Source organism: Nymphalis io, chromosome 26, assembly GCF_905147045.1.
Source record: "Nymphalis io chromosome 26, ilAglIoxx1.1, whole genome shotgun sequence".
In the NCBI taxonomy this organism is placed as follows: domain Eukaryota; kingdom Metazoa; phylum Arthropoda; class Insecta; order Lepidoptera; family Nymphalidae; genus Nymphalis; species Nymphalis io.
The window spans coordinates 8,154,306-8,177,894 of NC_065913.1; the positions used below are offsets into that span (position 1 = coordinate 8,154,306).

General features: G+C 35.3%; 2 protein-coding genes across 6 annotated transcripts in view; one reads left to right on the forward strand and one right to left on the reverse strand.

The window, feature by feature from the left end:
* LOC126778425 (protein stum) overlaps window positions 1-10,101 on the forward strand; it is a 42,009-nt gene extending 31,908 nt beyond the window's left edge. Inside the window, exons 4-11 of the mRNA XM_050501935.1 lie at window positions 1,016-1,042; window positions 1,651-1,957; window positions 3,119-3,345; window positions 3,449-3,575; window positions 8,199-8,325; window positions 8,617-8,697; window positions 9,298-9,411; window positions 9,649-10,101. Of these exons, the coding sequence (XP_050357892.1) occupies window positions 1,016-1,042; window positions 1,651-1,957; window positions 3,119-3,345; window positions 3,449-3,575; window positions 8,199-8,325; window positions 8,617-8,697; window positions 9,298-9,411; window positions 9,649-9,728 (1,090 nt within the window). The 3' untranslated portion in view covers window positions 9,729-10,101. The remainder of the gene's footprint in view (window positions 1-1,015; window positions 1,043-1,650; window positions 1,958-3,118; window positions 3,346-3,448; window positions 3,576-8,198; window positions 8,326-8,616; window positions 8,698-9,297; window positions 9,412-9,648) is intronic.
* Window positions 10,102-11,978: 1,877 nt separating this feature from the next.
* The window catches only part of LOC126778437 (EH domain-binding protein 1), a 28,610-nt gene continuing 16,999 nt past the window's right edge, over window positions 11,979-23,589 (reverse strand). For all 5 annotated transcript variants that reach the window (XM_050501972.1, XM_050501973.1, XM_050501969.1 and 2 more), the window contains 8 exons: window positions 23,435-23,520; window positions 23,092-23,187; window positions 22,631-22,716; window positions 18,500-18,634; window positions 17,341-17,426; window positions 16,948-17,071; window positions 16,429-16,493; window positions 11,979-15,389 (listed from right to left, as the gene is read on the reverse strand). In XM_050501972.1, coding sequence (XP_050357929.1) covers window positions 15,311-15,389; window positions 16,429-16,493; window positions 16,948-17,071; window positions 17,341-17,426; window positions 18,500-18,634; window positions 22,631-22,716; window positions 23,092-23,187; window positions 23,435-23,520 — 757 coding nt within the window. In that variant the 3' untranslated portion in view covers window positions 11,979-15,310. The remainder of the gene's footprint in view (window positions 15,390-16,428; window positions 16,494-16,947; window positions 17,072-17,340; window positions 17,427-18,499; window positions 18,635-22,630; window positions 22,717-23,091; window positions 23,188-23,434; window positions 23,521-23,589) is intronic.

Consider the following 23,589-nt stretch of genomic DNA (forward strand, 5'->3'; position numbering starts at 1 on the left):
TATTTTAATATTTCTTATTTATATTAAAAAAACAAACAAATAAAAAATAACATTTTTAATAATATCTCAACTAAAAAACATAAAATATATTACAAAGTTTTAACAGAGTATTACGTTTATTTAATGTTAACCCACATTACCCTAATTTTAGTTTCGTTTCACGTAAGCTATTTAGCTATTTCTTTACCTTAATAGATCGCATAGCACTCGATACGACCCTTAACACGACCCTTTAAGAATTAGTTCACGCTAGTCTGACCTCGGCCGCCTTCGCCAAGCGTCGTTCTTGCTACAGAAAATGGCGCGAAATTTTGACAATGACATTTGAAAATATGTTATCTGTGGAATGTTTGACGTAGTTCAACGTTAATTTCGACTAAAAAATATGATTTTTTAAATTGTTTTTAAGTGTTTTAAATTAATTAGATAACTGTGGTGTATTAGCGTGTGTTAAGACATGATACATAATAGAACAGTCTACATATTGCCAAATGAATTGTTGCCAAAGCGGTACGACAACGATGGGTAACATTTTCATTATTTTTTGAACTAAAATATTCATTTTTTTTCCTATTACATTGACAAATAAATAAAAACAGACACGTAACATTATTAAAATTTATAAGCAGATTTTTATTAAGACTTGAGATATTTTTACAGTTCCTAACCCCACGTACAAATTTATTGAGGTACACAGGCAGTGACATAAACGCAAACAGCGTTAAATTATAATGATGATATGTTTTCAGACTCCACGCTGATATTTCTCTCGGGTTTGCCATTAATTCATATTAAAGTCATACTAACACTATTAAAATTCTACAAGAAGTTTGCTCTACCAACTAACGTAGAGCAGTGTAAATTTTTCGTTGTAAAAAAAAAACAAGTTACACAAATTTGCCACTCCGCCTAACAATATGTAATAATAAAAACCTCCACTTGAATAGGGTGAAAAATCAAATAAACTTATTAGAACTTATATGATGATGATGTTTCAATGTGTTTTTACTTCTAGATATGGTGGAAGAGCTGAACTCTTGAGGTAATTAAAATTTGAGAGCAAATTATGCATGTCAAATATTCAAATAAAACCATCCTAAATAATACTATTTAAATGTTCTATTTATTAAATAAACAAAGATGAATAAAAATAAATAAATAAAAACGTTCTCTATATAAGTATTAAAAAAAACTTTCATTTTAAGTGCGCCCTACACTTGTACAACACTTTTCACTTTTCACATCCATCACAAATCACACACATAAAATATTTAATTTTAATACATATAACCTTATATATTATACGTATATTGAATCATAAAAATAATGTATTTACTATATAACTAATGATGTAACGCTTAGACTTTCTTTTATATTTCTAAGCTTAGATTTAGTACGTGTCAAAATTATTAAACAGCTGATGTTGGACAATGGCTTATGTCACTATAATTACAGTTATTAATTATTTAAAACACTATTCAAATTGAAATGAAAACTACTGTCATTTTCCCTTATATACAAGCGTTATTTAAATGAGTAAAAAACAATGATTGCGGAATCAGGGCACGAAAAACCAAACACGAACCAGAAATAAAAAAAAATTGTTCCGTTATTTTTTTTATTAACAAAATTATTTCCCAACCTCACCAGGTTCCCACAGAGCACAAGCACTACTCCAAAACCGCCACCAAGAGCCCATCGAGAACAAAAGGACAAAAGTCCCCAAGCATCTGACGAAGTCAACGAACAGGTGCAACCGCCAAAACCAAATATATGCTCTCGATTAATGGGCAAATGCAAGGCAAAGTGCTGTCCTTGTTGCACCAAGGTACAAGACGATGAAGAAACAGAGATGGAAGGCCAATCCGAACTGGTAGAAAAGAAAAAGTTTTGGAAAGACATGAACTGTTGTAAAAAGAAAGTTACAGATGAGGATGTTGAAATTGCTGCCGGGAAAGTGAGTATATCCTCAATATTATAGTAGCAACTCGTTACGCAGATAGCAATTAGTGAAAATATATACTAACGCCATTCCGGTTTTTAAGATACAGAAAATAACAATTAGAAATAATGAATATGGTATTAATATGTTCGCGTGAGATATTGCGCCTCTGTCAAGTTAAAGTGGCTGCTATTAAACTTTTCCGATGTTATGGTTCATATTTCAAGACATTTCTGGTAAACATATGTAAACCTTTAAGGCTTTGTGCAAGCTCGTCTGGGTAGGTACCACCCACTCATCAGATATTCTACCGCAAAACAGCAGTACTTGATATTGTTGTGTTCCGGTTGAAGGGTGAGTGAGCTAGTGTAATTACAGGCACATGAGACATAAAATCTTAGTTTTTTTTTTTTTTTATATCGCCGGGAGGGCAAATGACTCTACTCCACCTGATGGTAAGTGGTAGTAGAGTCCAAACGCGACGACGGCCAGTACAGACGGGAAAAACGTTCTGCACTAGCCGCCTTCGCCTTGCCGGCCCGCAAGATGCCTCTTCACGCCTCGTTTGAAGGAACCCGGGTTGTAAGAGGAGGGGAATACGTGAGCTGGTAAGGAATTCCATTTTTCGGAAGTGCGACAAAGAAAGGAGTTGCCAAATTTCTTTGTTCGCGATGGAATTGATGTCACAGTTAGGCGGTGACATCGAGAACCAGCTCGCGTGGACTTAAGAAGGAAGGGGGAAGCAGGAATTAGAGAGAATAATTCCTCCGAGCACTCGCCGTGATACAGATAGTTACCAAGGTTGGTGGCGCATTGGCTATGTAAGCAATGGTTGACATTTCTTACAATGTCTAAGAGCGTTAGTGACCACTTACTATCAGGTGGCCCATATGCTCGTCCGCCTTCCTATTCTATAAACAAAAGCATTATCTCTTGTGTTTGATTCATGTTTTCGTCCCTCTAGCTATTCATGTACAACACATGAACAGCTTTAGTGATTGCTGCGACAAAATTATCCGTCACATCATAACCTAGTATCTACTATAACGAATATGTATAAATATGTATTTACATCAGACATAGTAAAAACAAGTTTTAAAAGGTATATTTTATAAGTAAAGAAGAGAAATATATTATATTTCTATCGCAAGTCAAATGTTTATATAACTCAATCAGGGTACAACAATCGAATTTGAACACGAAACGAAACGCAAGCGCAAATTGCGCGACATCCTCTGCGCGTGCTGCCGCCGGCGGAGAGTCGGCGACATCGAGCCCCCGCAGCACGCGGAGCCCTCGCCGCCCGCCATGAGCTCTGACGTGGTCCAGGAAACAGGATGCTGCGGCAAGAAGAGGGAAATAGAGAGGAGGGATAGCATATTGAGTGATCAAGCACCGTCCATGTAAGCTATTATTTTTCTGATCACTTAAAATGTCATTATCTAATTTTAATACAGTCATGTTGCAAGAATTATATGTATATGTGAATTACTGCTACCATCACAGTTGCTGTAATAACCGCCTCGGTCAATGGATCCGCGGCGCGTGTCGAAAGCAATCTGAACAATCCTCCAGTAGAAGAACGAGTCTATTTTCTAAAAATAAGAGTCTTTCGCCAACACTGCCGCCTGAGGTAAGTGAATTTAACAAGATTAAATAATCAAGTAGAATTATTCAATTAAATCTCCATATAATAGGTAAACACTTCGACACGAAGCACAGGTGTTTGGTGATAAAAAAAAAACTTTATTTTTATAAGGCATACAATAAGACTTCTAATAAAATGTATCAAACAAAATTTAGTAGATGAGGCATTTTATACCTGAAAAAAATCTATTAACTGCGATCACCTACGAAATTTTAATTGTACAAAAAGCGACAAATTACCCGAGACTGATTTGTCACTAAAATTATTTAACAATACAATTATATTATGATAATTTTAGTATCGCAAAACTATTCTATTTTACTAAAAACAGAAGTTAGAAATCAAGAATGTTACCTTGAAATGAACAAAACTTTATATAGCGTGTCGAAAGTGTACCGTTTACAAAAAAAAAACACTAAAAATAAATATTCATGTTAGTTTTATTTTGTATAAATATAAGTAGCGTGCACGTTTTTGGGTGTGTTCAAAGAGAACACGAAACCAAAATAAATCTATTCAAATAATAATAAATAAAATGCTCTACATTGCCAATTTGTCTATTGTATACAGTAATACAAAAAAGTAAAGTAAAAAGCATGTGAATGTTCCACAATGCTGGAGTTTATTCCACCGCGCTGCTCCAATGCGGTTCAGTGGACATGTGGCAGAATTTCAGTGAAATTATACACATACAGTTTACTAACGATGCGTTCGTTCTAATGAGTACGAGATGAATTATAAACACAAATTAAGCATATGAAAATTAGTGGTGCTCGCCTGTTCTTTAATCATCATCGATTAATATATGTATGTACACACTATGTAACCACTGGGACAATCTCGTTTCTCTAGTGATATAAGCTAAATTGTAATTAAACACACAACCATATAACGACACGCACTATAACGAAACCATTAAAAAAATAATGTCTTAACTTCAACTACAAAGATTTCAAAATCGAATACAATTTTCTAAATTATATATATACAGTACAAGCCTGTTAATGTCCCACTGCTGAGCTAAGGCCTCCTCTCCCTTTTGAGTAGAAAGTTTGGAGCTTATTCCACCATGCTGCTCCAATGCGGGTTGGTGGAATACACATGTGGCATAATTTCAATGAAATTTGACACATGCAGGTTTCCTCACGATGTTTTCCTTCACCGTCAAGCATGAGATGAATCATAAAAACAAATTAAAAATTAAGCACATGAAAAGTCAGTGGTGCTTGCCAGGGTTTGAACCCACGATTATCGGTTAAGATTCACGCGGTTTTTTTTTTATATTCGCCGGGAGGGCAAATGACTCTACTCCACCTGATGGTAAGTGGTAGTAGAGTCCAAACGCGAGTTCTAACCACTAGGCCATCTCGGCTTTTATATATATATATATATATTTAAAACCACTCAATAAGTCCTTATGTATGAGACATAAGGACTTATTGAGTTTAAATAAACAGTACACTCTGCAGTTTATTTAGTTGTTATCCCTACAAGCAATTGCTTTAGTTCTTTACAAGTGACCCGCGACATTTCCTCAGCTCACTGTGGTCATTCGACACGCGAAGCAGGTTGACTCAATGACGAAGAATGTGATTCAACATATAATTTACTTAATCGTTAAGAAAGTATATGTGTTACTTTCTTATGAATAATGAAATGCGGATTTTTTTTTTTCAAGTAATATTTACAATTAAATAACTAACAATACCAAGGTAATTTCTTTTTATTCGTACCTCTGGAAAATATATTATCATAAGATATATTTACTTAACTGAAGTTAAAAAAAACTGATCGTAATTGCCCCATAGGATAGATTGGACAAAGGCCTCTTTTTATCTTAAAGAAAAAGTTTATCATTGTATTTTAATGCTAGTTGTTTGGAATTTTATTCGATACGGTAATTATTCATCTCAGTATTTTCGGCGCCCAAAGTGGGACCAGACAAGTATATATTTACTTGCGTGTTTAGTTAACTTTTTGTTTATGTAATTATATCAAGACATTCAACGACATTAGAAATTCTTCAACAAAATATGGGGGTGTATAAAAAAAATGACCGTTTTATCATATTTAAGATTTAAAAGTCTGTAAATGTTTTAATCCTATTTTATACTTACCAATACTTAATAATCTCTTTAGAGCATTCTCTAAACTTGTTTATTCCTATCGGACTTTTAAAAAAAAGCCTGGTTTAGTTATTTGTTTTAGAGAAGAAACATGACAGTTTTCTACGTAACTCTCGTAATTTTAAGGCATTATTGGAAAAAAAATTACAGCCGCTCAAGCAACTCGTGAAATTATTAAATATGAAGGGAAAGGTGTCCTTAATCAATGCACTGCACGGCGTTGATTTGAAAAATTTAGCAGTGGAGATACGACGTTGGAAAGGAAGAAGGACTCCAGGCGACCATTAATGGATATTGATGAGGGTCTGCAGAAAGCCTATTAAATCAGATCCGTCTACAAGTACTCGCGAACTTGCCAGGGAGCGTGGTGTGTCGAAAAATACTGTAAGTCGCCATCTAAGCTCCATAAGGAAGGTGAAAAAGAGCAGTAGACTGGTCCCTCACTAACTTATTCCTCAGCAATCAGTTAAGAGGTTAGCAATTTCTGAAAATTTATTGAAAAACCTTGCTGGTATGAGATTTTACCGGAAGATTATCACCTGTGATGAAAAGTGGGCTTACTGGCGAAATCCGAATACTCGTGAGCAATGGCTAGGTCGCGGTCAAACTGCTTTTCCGGTTGCTGCAAGGGGGCAATTTGATAAAAGCCCATGTTTTGCGTTTTTTGGAATTTTTAAGGTGTTATCCATCACGAATTTGTTCTTGATGGATGCTCTATGAACTCTGAACTCTACTGCGAACAACTGGATAAATTGTACGCCAAATTATCAGAGCGTTATCCTGCTTTGACCAATCGAAAAGGAGTTTTATTCCAACAAGATAATGCTCGTACTCACACTTGCCGTCGAACCAAAGAAAAGTTTGAAGAACTTCATGGGTTCGAATTCCTGCCTCATCTACCATATAGTCCAGACCTCGCACCATCAGCTTACTACTTATTTCGATCCATAGACCATTTTATTCAAGGGAAATATTTGATAATTTTACATAAGTTGAAATTGCGGTCCAAGAGTTTTTGACAGCCATCTCAAGGAATGGTATCAGCGTGGGATCGAGCAATTGGCTAGCAGATGGCTAATGACGGTTGATAACAATGGACTATATATACTTCAAGTATTAATTTTATTTTATATAAAAGAAATAATAATACAAATATTTGGTTAAAAAACGACATTTTTTTTGATACACCCTATAGAATAGAACTTTTGAAACATATATAACACTAAAGGTTTGTACCTAGGAATGTAACCATTTAAATTAGAATCTGAATATATTTACCGTTAAAAGTTATAATTATATTCGGACTTACATAACAATAATTCATTTATTTAAAACTGATTTTTTTATAATAAATATAGTAACAGCCTGTGAATGTCCCACTACTGGGCTAAGGCCTCCTCTTCCTTTTTTGAGGTGTGTGGAGCTTATTCCACCACGCTGCGACATAATCTTCAAATCATCATGCGACATAATTTAAAATCAAAGATTCACTTAAAACCTTTCAGCAATTTCCTTACTTATGATTCAATAAGAGTGAGCAATGCGCCTTTGACGACTTAATAGAAAATATCAATATTTTGCTCCTTATAAACTTTTATATAAATGTTATAAAAATTTAAAACTTGTGGAAAAATCACCCGAATTATTTTGAAAACCGCATTAAGCTCCATCGTATAGCTTAGAGGACGTAAGTGAACGAACGGACAGACGCGAAAAGGGATTAATTAAATTTTATTAAATAAAAATAAAATTGACACTCATGAAAAACTTAACTAGAATACTTTAAATTAAAATTTGAAGTATTTTTATCAAAAGAATAAATTAATGATATCGTCATTAAAAAAAACTTATTTTAAAACATCGTTAACGCCAAGTTCAATCATATTGACAATTAGAATCTTCGAGGTCATCTACTTCATCGGACGCCTTTATCCTTTATCTAAAGATTATGCGCGTGTAAAAATAAATAGGTCATTGAAAAAAGGTAGAATGACAAAGAAAATAAAATCAATATAAACCAACAATACACAATACACGTAACACTTTTAAGAAACATTACAATTTCTCATTAGTATATTTCTAGCTTTTATAACATTAACATGTCACGGTTTGCCACGCGAGAGCCTTACATTTTTATAAGAATTTCTTATAAATAATGTCTCTCGACATACCATCGGGGCGCAGTTCGCGATCTACCGTCAGAACAACGCCAAAAATTGTCGTCACAAATGATCGGGAACGAGATATTTATGTCGATATATATGACGAGGTAATTATCATCAGAAAATTTGGAAAAATGTTCAATTTTTCATGGTTCATGGCGACTTCCGCTATATCTTAATACAAGAACACAAATTATTTTTGTTTGTTTATCTTTAATTACTGACGTTCTTTTTTGGATATACCCAAAATAACTTACATAGAGGCCAGTGAATGTAATAAATACCAGTTAATATAATAAACAAATACGTACGTCTGCCAGGATACTCGGAAGAAGTTAGATCCATCGCTGATAGAACACACGAGTGTGATGCGTGGTGCGATACCTGTGCTGCCGGCCGTGCTCGCCTACTTTTGTCTCTTGTGCAACATATGTGTGCCTGGACTTGGTAAGCTCATCATTTGTTTTTATCTTACCACTGCACCAATACCAATTACATATTGCTCTTTGTGTGTGCCTAATGTCTGAATTCCATTTCACTCATCGTTTCTTAAATATTATTATAGAATAATACGTAGTCTTGACTATTAGAGAAGCGGTTTATATACCTAGTCATTTAAGTAAATCGATTTAAAAATATTTTGTAAATTTGTCTCATTTTTTTTCCTCTTATAACTAAACGATTAACGAACTATAAACAATATTCGTATTTATTTTGTAAATGTCGTATGTATTTCAGGCACAATCTTCAGTGGCTTGTTTTGTTTATGCTTTGGGATTCCCCGATTCGGCGTCCACGACGGCGCCAAACACAGGATAGGTGAGTTAATAATTTAATTATATTTATTAATAATTCATCATAACCATCACCCTTTTCGCGTCCACTGCTGGACATAGGTCTTTCCAATTAATAATTTATATAAACTAATTATTATATATATATATATATATATACTTCGCTTGACATATCATGTGTATAATATAAATTTGCAAAAACCAGAAAGCTCATCTTATTATTATTTCGCTAGATTACTTTCGTAGATTACTTTTCGATACTTTCGTATCTGTAACTCCAATGCAGATTTGATACGTGTTATTTTTGTATATGCTATTTATAATATATTTACAATTGCCTTACTAATTACTATATAAATCTATTATCACCTTTCTTTCTTTTTATCTATCTCCTGTCTCTCTCACTCTTTCTCTGTGAACTCTCGTCGTGAACTGTCGCGTCCGATAAAGCTTAAGCTTTCTTAAAGGAATAAACGACAATATCCGAAGGTCATCAGGAACATGACTGCCGCCTGTAGGTCGTTTTAAGTCATTGATCCATCGATTTTAAGACGATCTAGAAGTCTCTTTTTGTTATTTTCGAGTTAGATTTCACGTCTAACCTACAACATTTTTACACTTGCAGGGTCTTTCGTCATCAACCTGCTGGTGGGGTGCGGCCAGCTATTCACGGTTCTGTTCTGTCTGGTGGGGTGGGGCTGGTCTATATGGTGGGGCGTCATCATGGTCAAGACCTCGCGTGAGTACCACGTATTATGTATATTTTATAAATTATTGCTCACAACGAAAAATAGTATGCAATTAAAAATATATACACGACGTATGTGTCACATTCCAGAAACTGGGGGTAGTTATATATAAAAAAGTAAACGAAAGCAAAACATAATCGAATATTGTCAATTTAACGCCTGCGTGTATAAAACATATGAATAAAACATAATAATAGACTATAATATCTTTATTTCCCTACGTGTAGGTAAATATCGCAAGCTAAAGGCGGAAGCGGAACAAGAGACAGAGGCGCCGCCCGTCAGCGACAACAACCATCGCGCATAGACAACGCGCCACCGGCGACACCCAGGGCGGACAGGTAACGGACGACGACCATCTTTAACGTTTAAAAAATGAACAAATCCATTAAATAATATTAAATAAAATACTTATACTATACTGATAACGGGTTACAAGTTATAAATTGTCTGTTTAAAATATAAAAACAACAACAAGTACTCATAAACCGGGTGATTAGTTAACCAATGCTGTCTTCTTCTTTCGAATGTCAAAATAAAAATGTCAGAAAGAGATAAATCAGTTTTCAACTACACAATCGCTAAGCAACTGTTGATGTTTTGACGGTATTTGATATACAATAAAAAATTTGACAATTAAGATTAAATGAATAATTATTAAAAATGGCTGTAGAAGTGACACTCGCGTCATTATTATATTGTAACGCTTTATTTTGCTTTTAAATATGTAAAATAATAATTGAATGAATATATTATATATAGTATTCAGATATATATATCTGAATACCGATTTTGAAAAGAAAAAAATAATGATATGTATCATATTGATGTATGTCTCCGAAACACTTAAAAAATCCACATTTATGGCTTTTTTTATCAAGTATGCAATAGAAATATGTTAAGTGAAAGTCTGTATTAACTCCAATTTCAAAATATTGCAATGAAATATCAAAAGTCAATTTTTACAATATAATTACATTTTAAGTAATATTGGCTAAGTGCGTAAATCGTTAGGATTGAACTGTAAAAATTATATAAATTAAATTATTACTTTATAATAAATAATTAAATAATAAAACTTTTTTATATAAAATCAGCGATCTATTCTTGTTATTGTACAGTATTTCCAAGTATTAGTAGAAGTCATGACGTAGGTGACGTTTATGGAAAATTCAAATTTAGTTAGCTGTAATATAATTCTGCTGGTCAGAAAGTTTTGTAACCACGAGAATTCATGGTTTTTTACTTCCATATAAAGTTTTCCGACCGTTCCAAGGTCTTTTTTATATAAGTAGGCGAACTAGAATAGAAGTGGCAACACTAAGTGAACTATGAATTTAAATATTCAATTAGTTTATATCCTGTATTTTGCGGTGTTGCCACGATCAAATTAAGCCCCAAGTGCTTCTATAGCGTGTAAGGTATTATAATAAAATATTTGAGGAATTGATTGTTTATAAAATGTTTATTATTATTACTATTGTGTTTATTTCTTTGTTATTAAAATATATTGATTTAAAACAATAAATTATCTGTGACGTATAAAAGATGGTTGTCTTAAGTTTTTAGTGGTCACAATTGACCTAGACCACAAGTTAATTATAAAAATAAATTAGTATTACCTAATATTGTAAGATTAAGACTTATATAATAAAAACTACCAAACTGAACCATTTTGTATAACCACTAAACTCACATACGCTTGTAATTATGTTTTTTTTTTTAAATAATAAAAAAAGAAAATAAATAAGGTTCTCAAATATTTAATATTATAATTTAATAACGATAAAGATTCATCAAAATTGTGATAAAACTCATTATTTTTATTAATTAGGTACATTTATTTTAAATAAGTTTAGACTTGTCATGTCATGATCTAAAAAATTATATTGATGAAATTATTGTGTAATAAACGTGAAGCAATATTATTTAAAATCAAACCGGGTTCTTCCAGTACAATTTATAAATAATATTACAAATTTATTTAATTGTATATTTAAGTTGTATACCTAAAGTTGCTTGTAACAACGAATAATCAATAAACATTTTACACATGTCTTGTTTTCATTTAAATTTAAGACCTCACAAGAACTGCACCTTTATGTTTGTCTGAAATCTAGTCTTTATTAATCAGTCTGGAGCCGGCTTAACTTGGTCCAATTCAAGCCGAGTAACTCAAGTTTGCGTGTTAAGCGCTGAACGTCATCAATCGTCTACGATCAAGTTGTTTCCAGCCGGCTTGATTCTTTGGATCTGGGTAGAGATGTTAGATCACACTGCATCTTCAATCGCATATATCACGGGGAAAGCATTTGGTGGTAGTAGAAGGTGAAACCAGCTTTCATCATGTGATTAAGTTTTTATCGACCAATCACTACTCGTAAAGTTACAAAAGTTGTCAGTTTTACATTTAATGTCGCGGTGGACGTGCCATCGGAATGTAAGAGAGAGACGACAACAACATCACGAGTGCTGCCCTCCCTTGAGCGGCCGCTATGGCCTTGTTCGGATTTTATTATCTGTATTGACTAAAATGATAACTAATAAAAAGGAGATATATTTTACAATGTCACTTTATTTTATTATAGATGTTATAGTTACAATAAATAGCGATAGGATACAGAGTGAATACAAACCGTTGATTATTGAGTTCTACCGTGAGTCTACAAGCAGGTCGAAACTCCAATACTCCAATTCAAAGCATTACCGCCATTTTTTAAATAATCAACGTCAGATTAACTAAATACTGAACGGTCATTGGTCGCGTATCGCGTCATCGGTTGCTACCGACCAATGAGTATTCAGATTTAATTCACATTAGAGAATGGGACTTTGACCAGCGTTTCGGAACATATACAATGTATGAGTCAACAATACATTTTTTTAACAAATCTATCATCATTTAAAAAAAAAAACAATTTATCACATATTCCTTTCAATTTCGAGTATTGAAACCTCTGCACCATTTATAAGTATTATCGGAATTACAAACTACAAAACAATATATTCAAACGGACATCGCTTATACTAGTTCGATTTACAAATAAATCATTGCGTGAAGTCTAAACATTAAAAAATTCAGAATATTACGTTACTTATTAATTTTACACAATTTATAAGTTTACAAATAAATTTTACATTACTTTTATCGTTCGAAGTTAGTATTTTTTTAGTTTCATTATTTATGGAAATTTTGAAATGAGATCCTATATACCTCGCATAGGTATTTATATAATTATACAATTTTTTTATGTAAAAAATATTTAAAAAATCATGAATTATTTTAAGCGAGCTATTAAATACTAGTAAAGATATGTTTAAGCCAAACTTATGACATAACATTTGTATATTGTATATCGAAGGGTTCTTACATATTAATATATTAAAAAAAAAAATTATATAATGTTACGTATATCTACGTAACATCAACAATGTCATGTGTGCTATCACAACAATATTTGTTGTTGATTTGTTTGTCGTCTTCTAACACATTAAAAAAAATTAAATATAATGGGTACTAATTAAAAACAAATAAAATATATATCTAGTCCGACGTACACAATAGTAAGAACACGCTAAAACTAATTCTAAGTATGTATATACAGTAAGTATCCAATCCATTATATATTTTTTAAACCATAGATTAAAAAATATTCCGTCGCTGATAATTTCTGAAAAAAAAACAGAATTACAAAATATAGTATACTATGTCATTGGCAATTTCATTATTATTTTTTCAAACGCCGCGACAGTCAAATCTTGTACTTAATAATTACACACAAAAAAAAAAAAACAAATTGCACATCATTTACGTACCGACCACTCAGCACGCGAGCTAATCATATGAATTAAAAAAAAATCTAAAATTACCATAGACGAGTTTTGCTCTCTGGGGGGTGTTTATGGCTTGTAAATTTTACTTACTTAAATTTAATGCAACTTAAGCTTTAGGAGTCAAGTTATTAAAACATTAAGTCGAATTGTAGATTCCATTATTTATTTCACTTAAGTAATTTTCAAGAACGCTCTAATTAAATCAGTAAGAAAATTGTAATTTAATTTTGTATGTAACACGTTAATAATTTAAAAATTTTTACTAAACAAATAAATGTGTGTAAAATGAAGATACAATACGTCACGTTTGCCGGCAAGAGTTTAACCTAAAAGACATAAATAATTAAAATTAAAACCTAAAACATGACTATTTATTTACATTTCATTAAAAGGAAATTTCGCTCCATTTATAATCTAAGTAAAAAAATATTTTTTTGTACATAAAAAAAAATTAATCTATGGCATTGTACTCGATTATCACCTTTATGGAGTCGATTGTAAGATTCAAATTCTATTATTTAAGATATCTCATAGCAAAGACCGGTTTTACATTTAGGCTAAGTACACACTAAGTGCACAGTACTGACAGAGTCGCGGTAGAAATCGACTGTTCGCGACACGATACTGTCGGCCATATTTTCAATTCCAATATGCATTTCATAGCTCGCTTGTATTGTTTTACTAAATGTAAAATATGCGAGGAAGAAAAACAGAAACAAAAAAAATCATGTTAATCCAATAATATTTTTGAGCAGCCAATTGCACACTTTGTATAATCTTCGGCCTACGACTGAATTACAATAAGTATATTGATTATTATCGAATAAATTAAAATAAATTTGATTTTTAAAAACAACTGTAAAATATATTCTTCTCGTGTTAACTTCGACTCATAAAGACAAAATGGCGAAAACAAGACAAAATGGCGAAAACAAGACAAAATGGCGAAAACAAGACAACGGCTGCACGAATCTGCCGCGACACTGTCGGAACTGTGTACTTAGCCTTAGGGGAGGAAGCGATTCGGTTTACTGGGCAGGCGCGCTACATCCTAGACCGTGACTATGCTTAAAATCAGGCAAGTCAACGGTCAAGAGCTTGCCTATTATGTGTAAAAAAAAATATTAATCCACCGATGACCATTATAAACATAATCGCTATCCAAAGTTATGTATGTTTTGTTTAATTAATTCAATTTAATTGTTTTAATTTAATCAAAATCAAAATTTGCATTCAATAACGAATTGAAAATTCAATTTGTTGTTTCTCTCATATGAAAAAAAGTTCAATCAAGATTGGTCAAGCAAATTAAAAAGATTTTGATAAATCTACTATTGTATTTAATAATTAATTTTTAATATATAACTATAATGTAATAAAATGTTAAATAATAGAAATTGACATGAAGGGTCAATTTATGGGGAATCTTTGGTGAATAACAAAAAAATACTAAAAAAGCTCGCGTCAGTTGGATCTACGTGACATTAGTAGTAATACTTTCAAACATTTTTTTTTTATTAAAAAAAATGTTAATATCACATTTCCTTAAAACATTTTCGTTTCTAGCCTCATAACTTCAAACCGGACAATAAATTAATTTAAATTAAAATAAAAACATTTTATTCGATTCTTATTTTTTAATTTATCTCCACCGTGTAGACCCAACATTACTTGTACTAGAGGCCAACGTTACACCGTATTCAAATTTCAACTATATGTCGTATAGGATAAGGACCATGTTAGAACGAAGTTATTCCGTATTTCTAACTCTTAAATATTTAAATATTATTATAGGAAACAATATTATGAGTATTTTCTGTCTTACAACAGTAAGGCCGTTATGTTATATTAAAAGTCGCAATTATTAAAAAAAACACATGCCGTCTCGCTCTTTACTAGGTGTGCGAGGGAGACGGAACATATAGAATGATATGAAAATATAGTTTTAAGACCTAATGGACCATCAGCCGATGTTTCATGACGTTTTAGTTTTTTAGAGTTTCTGTAATGTCCAAGCTGTGTTAAGTAAGCGTTGTGAAGTATATCAGTCCTTATTCACTGCAGCATACAGTTGTTTTTTCTTTGTATCTCGACGTTTGATAAGTTACGCTGGATTTCGTCATCTTCCGCTATCCTGTAAAATATATAAAAATATTCTGTAGTTAAATCGTTTCATTTTTGGAACATATATATTGCCCAGTCTCAATTGACCGAAGTCAGAGAGACATCACATTACATAGCCCGTGGCAAGTAAGAAAAGAAATATAATGGCTGCCAATCTTATCCCACTTAAAAACTAATTGCATCTCTGTTTCACTCATTATGCGGTTAGTAACAAAAATTGCGAACAATATGCTTGAAGCTTTATATATTTAATCAAACCGGAGGCGCCATTACAGATATTTCTATTAAAACTGATTCGTTATTGATGACGGTCGTCCTGACCGATTTCGGCCACGGCGGCCAATCTGAAGATATATTAACTACTAACGCAGATTATATTATAGTCCATGAATGTGTGCGTAAAGTAAGTTTCACTCTACATTCCGTCAAACTCATAATGCGATGGGACGGCAACCCGAAACGACCTGAAAGAGTTCAGACGCAGGACCAACGGCTTTACGTGCTTTCCGAGGCACGGCAATACTGCCGTGTGAATACACACTTCCAACTCAGACTCTGGGCTGCTACTGAGGTTGTAACTTACTAACCACCCGCCCCGGCTTCTCACGCGTAGAATTATGGTCTTCATAAAACGTTTATATCGTAACACACATAACTCTATTGGTTTACACGTCGCACAGCAGTCAAGCTGCCAGTCGACATTATTTTTCCCGACATCTTCAGCAATCATCGTCGTATTTCAGCTTATTCACACGAAACGGTTCACGTTTTACGATTTATACAACAAAACCTTCCACACGAATCACTCCGATGCAAACGATGAGTATACCGCGTTCAAGCTGACAGACAGACGCGGCGAGTTACTACGTTTTTATACGAGCATATGGGCTACCTGATGGTAAATGGTCGCCAACGCCTATAGACATTTGCATTGTAGGAAATGTTAACCATCGCTTACGTCACCAATGCGTCCCAACCTACCCAGACGAGCTTGCACAAAGCTCTACCACCAGTAAGTTTATGGTAGTGATAACGCAATCATTACTTACGCTTTCTCCTGTTCGTCCATTTCTTGAACGAGTCTATCTCTTTCGTTGACCGCTGACAGCAGTTCCTGATAAAAATCGAAATGTTTTAGTTTTTAACCGACTTTGAAAGGAAACACTATGAAAATGTTTAATGTATGCACGCCGACAACCCAGTGACCGAAAGAAAAACATCAAATTGTGACCGTGGCAGCACACGTGGCAGCACACGTGGCAGCACACGTGGCAGCACACGTGGCTGCGGCGGTCGCTGCGAGGTTATCCCTATCGGTTCAGTAGCTGTAAGGTGATACCATATCAATTTACTTTGCATTAAACGTAGTCACATTTTTATTTTAAGCGTACGTTTGACGTCTATTTTTATGTGAAATAAATGTTTTTGTAACAAGTAGTTGTAAAAGATTTGAATTGAAGCGATTTCTTTCTTATATATTTGATCGTGTGACATATGACACTTATATACAGTCCGATGTAGCTCAACGTGTGTGCGGCCCACAGGCGCTATGTGTCCCCCCCCCCTACCTGCAGCAGTAGTCGCTCCCGCCTCTTCTGGCCGGGCGTCTTCCTCCACTCCTCCACCCCCAGCGACAGTCGCAGCTCCCTCGCCAGCAGCTCGCATCGACGGCTCAGGTCTTCTTCTTGCTCGCTGGGAACATTAAAATTATTTTTGTTCTAATTGTGTACTCATAATAATATTCATGTGTTCTATTATCAATAGAAAATTTTATTTATATAATGATTAAAGAATGTTTTTGATCCTCAATTTATATAAATAATGTTTATGAGTTATTGGAGCAGCGTGGTGGAATAAGCTCCAGCCCTTCTTCTCAAAAAAGGAGAGTAGGCCTTAGCCCAGCAGTGGGACATTCACGGGCTGTTACTTACTCACTACTTATGAGTTGAGGTCACACTTACAGTATGTTAAGCTGCATCTGCCGCCTCAGCAGCGCATTCTTCTTGTTGACGAGGTTGAACCACTGAGACATCAACCGATCCTCCTCCTGACAATAGCGACGACAATATTCAATGTAATTATATATGTGAATGAATCAATTAGATATCAGACAATTGTCTTACTTCAAAATTTAATTAAAATATTGTAAACACTAACTGCATTTATAAACTTTGTTAAGCGGAAGTTTAAAAATATATATATGATATGGAATGGATATTTTTTATTTACAAAATATAATTAATTATTAAAACTAATTCGATTAACTAACATGGGCAGTATTAAAACCTAATGCTACTTGTACTCGTACAAATAATAGAATATATAAATATCTAAAATAATAGACTTAATTATAAATGTAATCAATATCATTATAATTAGAGTGAGACATAACTATACTAAAGTCCAGTGGTAGAAACAGTAAAGACATAGTTTAGATTTACGTCTTCCATGCCATTTCCTAATAGCTCATATAATAAGCACTACAAAGAGTTTTTTAATAACATATATATATATAATCTTCACAATACCACAGATAATTCAGATCTCAATGTCATATTAATTCAATGTCAAAGTTATTTATTTATCACTACCGCTGCTAACATTGAAATTGACTATGTAGGAGGTAATTTCTACTAGGAATAGTGCAAAGGTACCGGGTTACGAGGTACTCGAAAACATGCGAGGAACACATGGGACCATTTCATCTGAAAATATCATTATAATTATACGCATTTTAATTCGATTACGGATAGACAATGGGATTTGGGATATATGTACGGGATACGTCAATGATACTTACACCGGAATAATCTAAATTTTTGTATATAAAATATGACCATATATATTCTTATACAAAAACATATTTTTAATGATGTATTTGTCAAATAATTTTAATGACAAGTACAAAAAACATTTGTATACAAACGCACACAAATACGCGCGCATGCACGCCCATTCATCCACACGCTCGCACACGCAGACACACAAACACACGCATACACTCGCAAATATGCGTGCGCACATATACACACGCACACACATACACACACGCATGCGCACACACACACACACACATGCGCGCACACACACACACACACACACACGCGCGCGCGCACGTACCTCGGTGTCGTCGGCGGCGTCCATGACGCGGCGCAGCTGCTTCTCGAGCGCCGCGGCGCGCTCGTCCACCGCGCACTGCTCGCGCTCCAGCGCCGCCAGCTCGCCGCACAGGTACGAGCCCGACTCCGACTGCGTCTGAGCACACACACGACACGAGTTACATAGTACACTTCGAAAATTAAATAAGTAAACTTTAATTCTCTGTTTAAGGGTAATTTTTGTATCACAAACCCATTCACGCCGTCTTTGAAAGTGATCTATTATATATGACACATTTTTTTTATACCCGACGAAAAAATACATTTATTCCATAAGCCGACAATCTATACAAATAAATATAATTGAAGCGTCTGTGATTTGAAAATAACCGTTCTTTTAAAGTAAATATGACTAATTGCGAGATACCAAAACAAAAAAAAAACATTTTTTTTTATTTTTGTCACTGGCTGTGTTTGTCCGGGCAAATCTTTGAAACGGCTAAATATTACAAATTGAAATACCTGAATTATTATAAGATGTCTTTCAAGGTTCCGTTTAGTTTCTATTTCATCAAAATCGTTTGAATTTATCTAAAGTTATAAAAACGTACGATATAATATATGTTTTTGTCATTATAATATATGTTGTGAACATAAGCCCATAGATGGCGGTGTCCTACATACGTCAACTTCTGAATCACGGTGTTTAGATTTTCCGGAGTAGAGTGACCTTCTGCCATACATATTATAAAAATTGTACCTTACAATAAAATTTGTATTATGTTTCCTAAGACGTCCGAAGTTCAGATAATGTATGTACTTATCGTACTCTCTCCAGCACGATAATAATAAGTTTTTCTCCTGCGATGTCCATGTCCCCGTCAGAATGTCCCACTCAAAATAAGCCAAGCTTTCAGGTGTAGATTGCTGACTTGAACTGGCGGTATCATTGTCATTGCGTCCACCAGACTGGTGCTCAGATCTCCAAGTTTCACGGGTTGTTTGAGGGCACGTGCTTTCAGGTCTGGCCTCCAAAAGAGCCTATTCATATATGCCACTAATATGTACCGACGTGAGGCTGAGTTGAGGTGGCCTACCTTGGGTATCAGACTGGGCTGCGGAAACAACCATGCCAGCCAGTAGTGCCAAGATCTGATAACCGCGTCGTGAAAAGCGTTCGAGTCTAGCAAGTCTAGAGTAACATAGTTTGTTACCACTTGAGCTGTCCGAGACGCGAGCAAGTCTATGTCTGGCGTTCCCCACCGGTTGAACAGCCTCGTGGTTGCTTCTTCTGTGAGATGCCACTCGGAGCCGGCGCGATTGCGCGAGAGGTGGTCGGCTTCAGTGTTGTACAGTCCCGGTAGGTGGTGAGGGAGAAGTACAACATTGAGGTGGTCTACTAGAACCAGCAGTTTTTGAATCAAATCTAGCAATTGTCTTGACCGGGTTCCTCCCTCGTTCTTTATATAGGAAACAACTGTTATGTTGTCGCTCTGAAGAATCGAGTCGAGTCTTGAAGCAACGTTGCTCTGGAGGATATGGCGGCTATCACTGCATACATTTTCTTCAAATTGCAGAGCCATTTGCTCTCGTGATGTTCCCATGCCCTTTCACCATTTCGTTGTTTACTAGGGCTCCCCATTGAATGTCCGACGCGTCGGTGATGACGTGGTTCGTGGTCATTCTCTGAGGATAAATTTCCTCTGACTGATGTTCTCTAACCACCACTCCAGTTCTGTACGTACCTTGTCCGGATACGGCTTTGGTAAGTGAGGATAACTTCTGAGCTTGTTGCTGTGGTACTGCAGGACTAGGCAATGCAACTTTCCCCGATGGGTGATGAAAGTCGCAAAGATGAGGTGTCTTAAGAGGCGTTGCGCCTGCTTTAGGTCTCAACTGTCGGTAGTAAATCGCAAAAGCAAATTCTGATGAATTTTCTGTAGGCAATGCAACCTTCCCCGGTGGGCGATGAAGATCGCAAATTCGAGGTGTCCCAAGACGCGTTGCGCCTACTGCTATCTGCTACTCGCACTCGGCCCTAATCGCCTGAACCATCAACTTCTACTGCTAATGCAAAGCCATTTCGAGCTAGGCAAATTTCAATAAAACTTAACAGGCTGAAAACAGAGATTCTGAGCGATTCTCTTCGAATAACTTCTCAGCAAAGAAAATAGGAGGAGGGGGACGCAAGTACAAAACGGGAAGAAAGTCAGGAAATCAAAAAAAAAAACGAACAATTTTCAACCTCAAGGCATTGAATCAGTACACGAAACCGAGACATTTTCATCTTTTCCACCATCAACAAGTTCCCAAGTTCTTACAACATGGAGATTGTATGGTCAAACTGGATTTAGCCAGGCCTATTATGATGTAATAATAATAACTCTTGACTGCCTCGTTGGTCAAGCCACTAGCTTGGCCGCAAACCCGGAGGTCCCCAGTTCAATTTCCAGGCCAGGCCAATAAAAAGTTATTGGGCTTGTCGGTCAGAAAATTCTCAATAGCAGCACGGAGTCTGGAAGTTGGCAGTGTCTTCACTCCCATACCTCGGAAAGCACGTAAAGCTGTTGGTCCTGCGCCTGAACTCTTTCCGGTCGCGTCGGATTGCCGTTCCATCGGATTATGGAGTTAGGGAATAGAGAGTGCACCTGTGTTTGCGCACACACTTGTGCACTATAATATCTCCTGCATAGTTGGCTAATCACTCTTGAGATTTGCCGCAGTGGCCGAAATCGGTCTGGGGAACATCATTATTAACATGACTTACCAATTATTGTGACAATAAGTGAAACCTTTTATCCAGATCCCGCGACCAGTCACGCCTTTGGCGTTTCCTTGGAGGTCCCTCGTATTTATTTTCCGACGAATCCGATGAAATATCCGAAGAACTCGAACTATCACTTAAATCATTAAACCTCTTTATTGTTGAGCGTTTGAAGTTTCAAGAAACGGAAGACAAACAACACTTTTTTAAAGTTAACTTTCTACTTTAAATCTCGAAAGTTGATTATAATAATTAAAACTATTTTTATTTTAAGCTTTTAACGACTGCTCTTGTGGAAAGACGACGCAATAATGACAAATTTGGCGGCTTATATTTGCTTGTCAGCTTAGTTCCAGAAAGGAGTATAGGGGGCGCTGTAGGCGCGAGTTAGGAAACTGAAGTAGTAAAATTTAGCGACCTGTAGCGTAAATCAGACGAAGTACTCTCATAATGGACTTCGGACTTCAACCGGAACACATAATAACATTCGCGTTACGTTGAAATTTGCGTTGACGTCGTTCTGTTGTCGTTCCCTCTGATTGTTTTGAGTTTTTTCTTTAATCTCATTATTAAAATTAACATTAATAATATTTAATACTTTGTGTCTTTATGTTGCAATTATTAATTCGATTGTAATTTTGTATTATCTAAATTCTCAAGAAATATTTTTATTTTGAATTTTATAGATCATTACTTTTTAGTCATGGACGTTTTTGGTTTTTAACGCAAACTGATATTTATCCGATTTCAGATTTACAAATCGATTTCAGACCGCTTTTAGATATCCGATTTCGGTAACGCCTAGCTTCACCGAATCGCTTGCGCTCAGACAAATAAAGTCTTTAAGTACTTATTAGTACGGTCGATTATTGTATAATAGATATCCGTAGCAGAACCAACAAATCGAAATCGGAATCGCAAAATTCGCGCTATCCGTTTTATTCCGCTTTATTCCAATTGGTTAGAAAGAGAGAAAGCAAATTTCACACTTATCAGTTTGCGTTTGGATACCATACACAATTTGTTTGGTGATATCCAGTGACTTTATTTGTCGGTTCGAAATCTTTTAGTGATATCGATCTATAGATCGTTAGCGCTTAGTTCGGTTAGGTCGATTTTTGAAATAGGTTTCTTAGTTTGTGAAATCGATACGAATCGATTTGTGTTTGAAATCGGATTTTGAATTCAGAAATAATAAATTTAAGCGGGTATACGACGTAACTTATATTTTTAGAATAGCAACACCACACGTGATTGATGTATGTCATATAGGTAGGTCGGTTGTCAGACGTCAAGTTGTGAAAATATAAGACGGGTACCAATTTTATTATGCAGCCGACTGATGATGATTTTATTAACAGTACAGTTGGTAAGTAGAGCTGCACATACGTGTTCGGCGTCGGCGTCGACGTCGGGCGACAACCGCTCGGCCAGCGGCGACGCGCACGGCGAGCGACTCTCGCAGCTCGCGCGCTCTGCGGGGGGGGGGGACACTCTTAATATATACATACAAGTTTATAGCTCAATTTAAACACGAGCTAAATTTTTTATAACATTATATAATATCGTGAACTTGCATGAGTAGAATGAAAATCACATATATATGCACTAACACGCAATGGACTAGCTTTATGCATTATCTTTAAAGAGACACTCTCTTCCTTACAACTAATCAGATACGTCTGTAATCAATAAGGTTACAGCTTTTACCATCCTTAAAATGACTATATGAAATAACTTTTAAATTTAAATAAAAAATAAAACATTAGTCTTAATATGTTCTTTGTACCGACTTAGCTACGTGACGTTATATTTAATTATCAAATAAAATGTGTCAAAGCGATAGTTACCCGATCTATCGGGACTGGGTGCGCTCTTCCTGGAGCCGGGACTCGAATGCAGCGACTCCGGTCTCGAAGCCAAACCCTCCAATTGTTCCACACCGGCTGAAAACGTGATAATTAACAATACAGTTGGAATTTGTTTTATAAACAATATACTCCAGGTATAGATACATAATTAATATTAGATAATGATGAATATTAATTATAAAAAGATATAGAATGCTTCGCTTTCTACGAAATAACACCATTCTTTTCTTTCTACGCTATCAGTTGAGCTGTCAACCCTTGATGCGTGTTACGTATTATAACGGCGAATGTTACCAGTGTCGGGCTCGGCGGCGGTACGTACCGGCGGCCAGCTCGTCCAGCACGGACTGCTTGCTGATGATCTCCAGCGTGCCGCGCGCGCGCGACGGCGACAGCGGGGACGACGGGCTGCGGGGGAGCGGGTGTCACGTACTCACGTATCACAAATTACTATTAGATCATTCTATTACAGGGAAG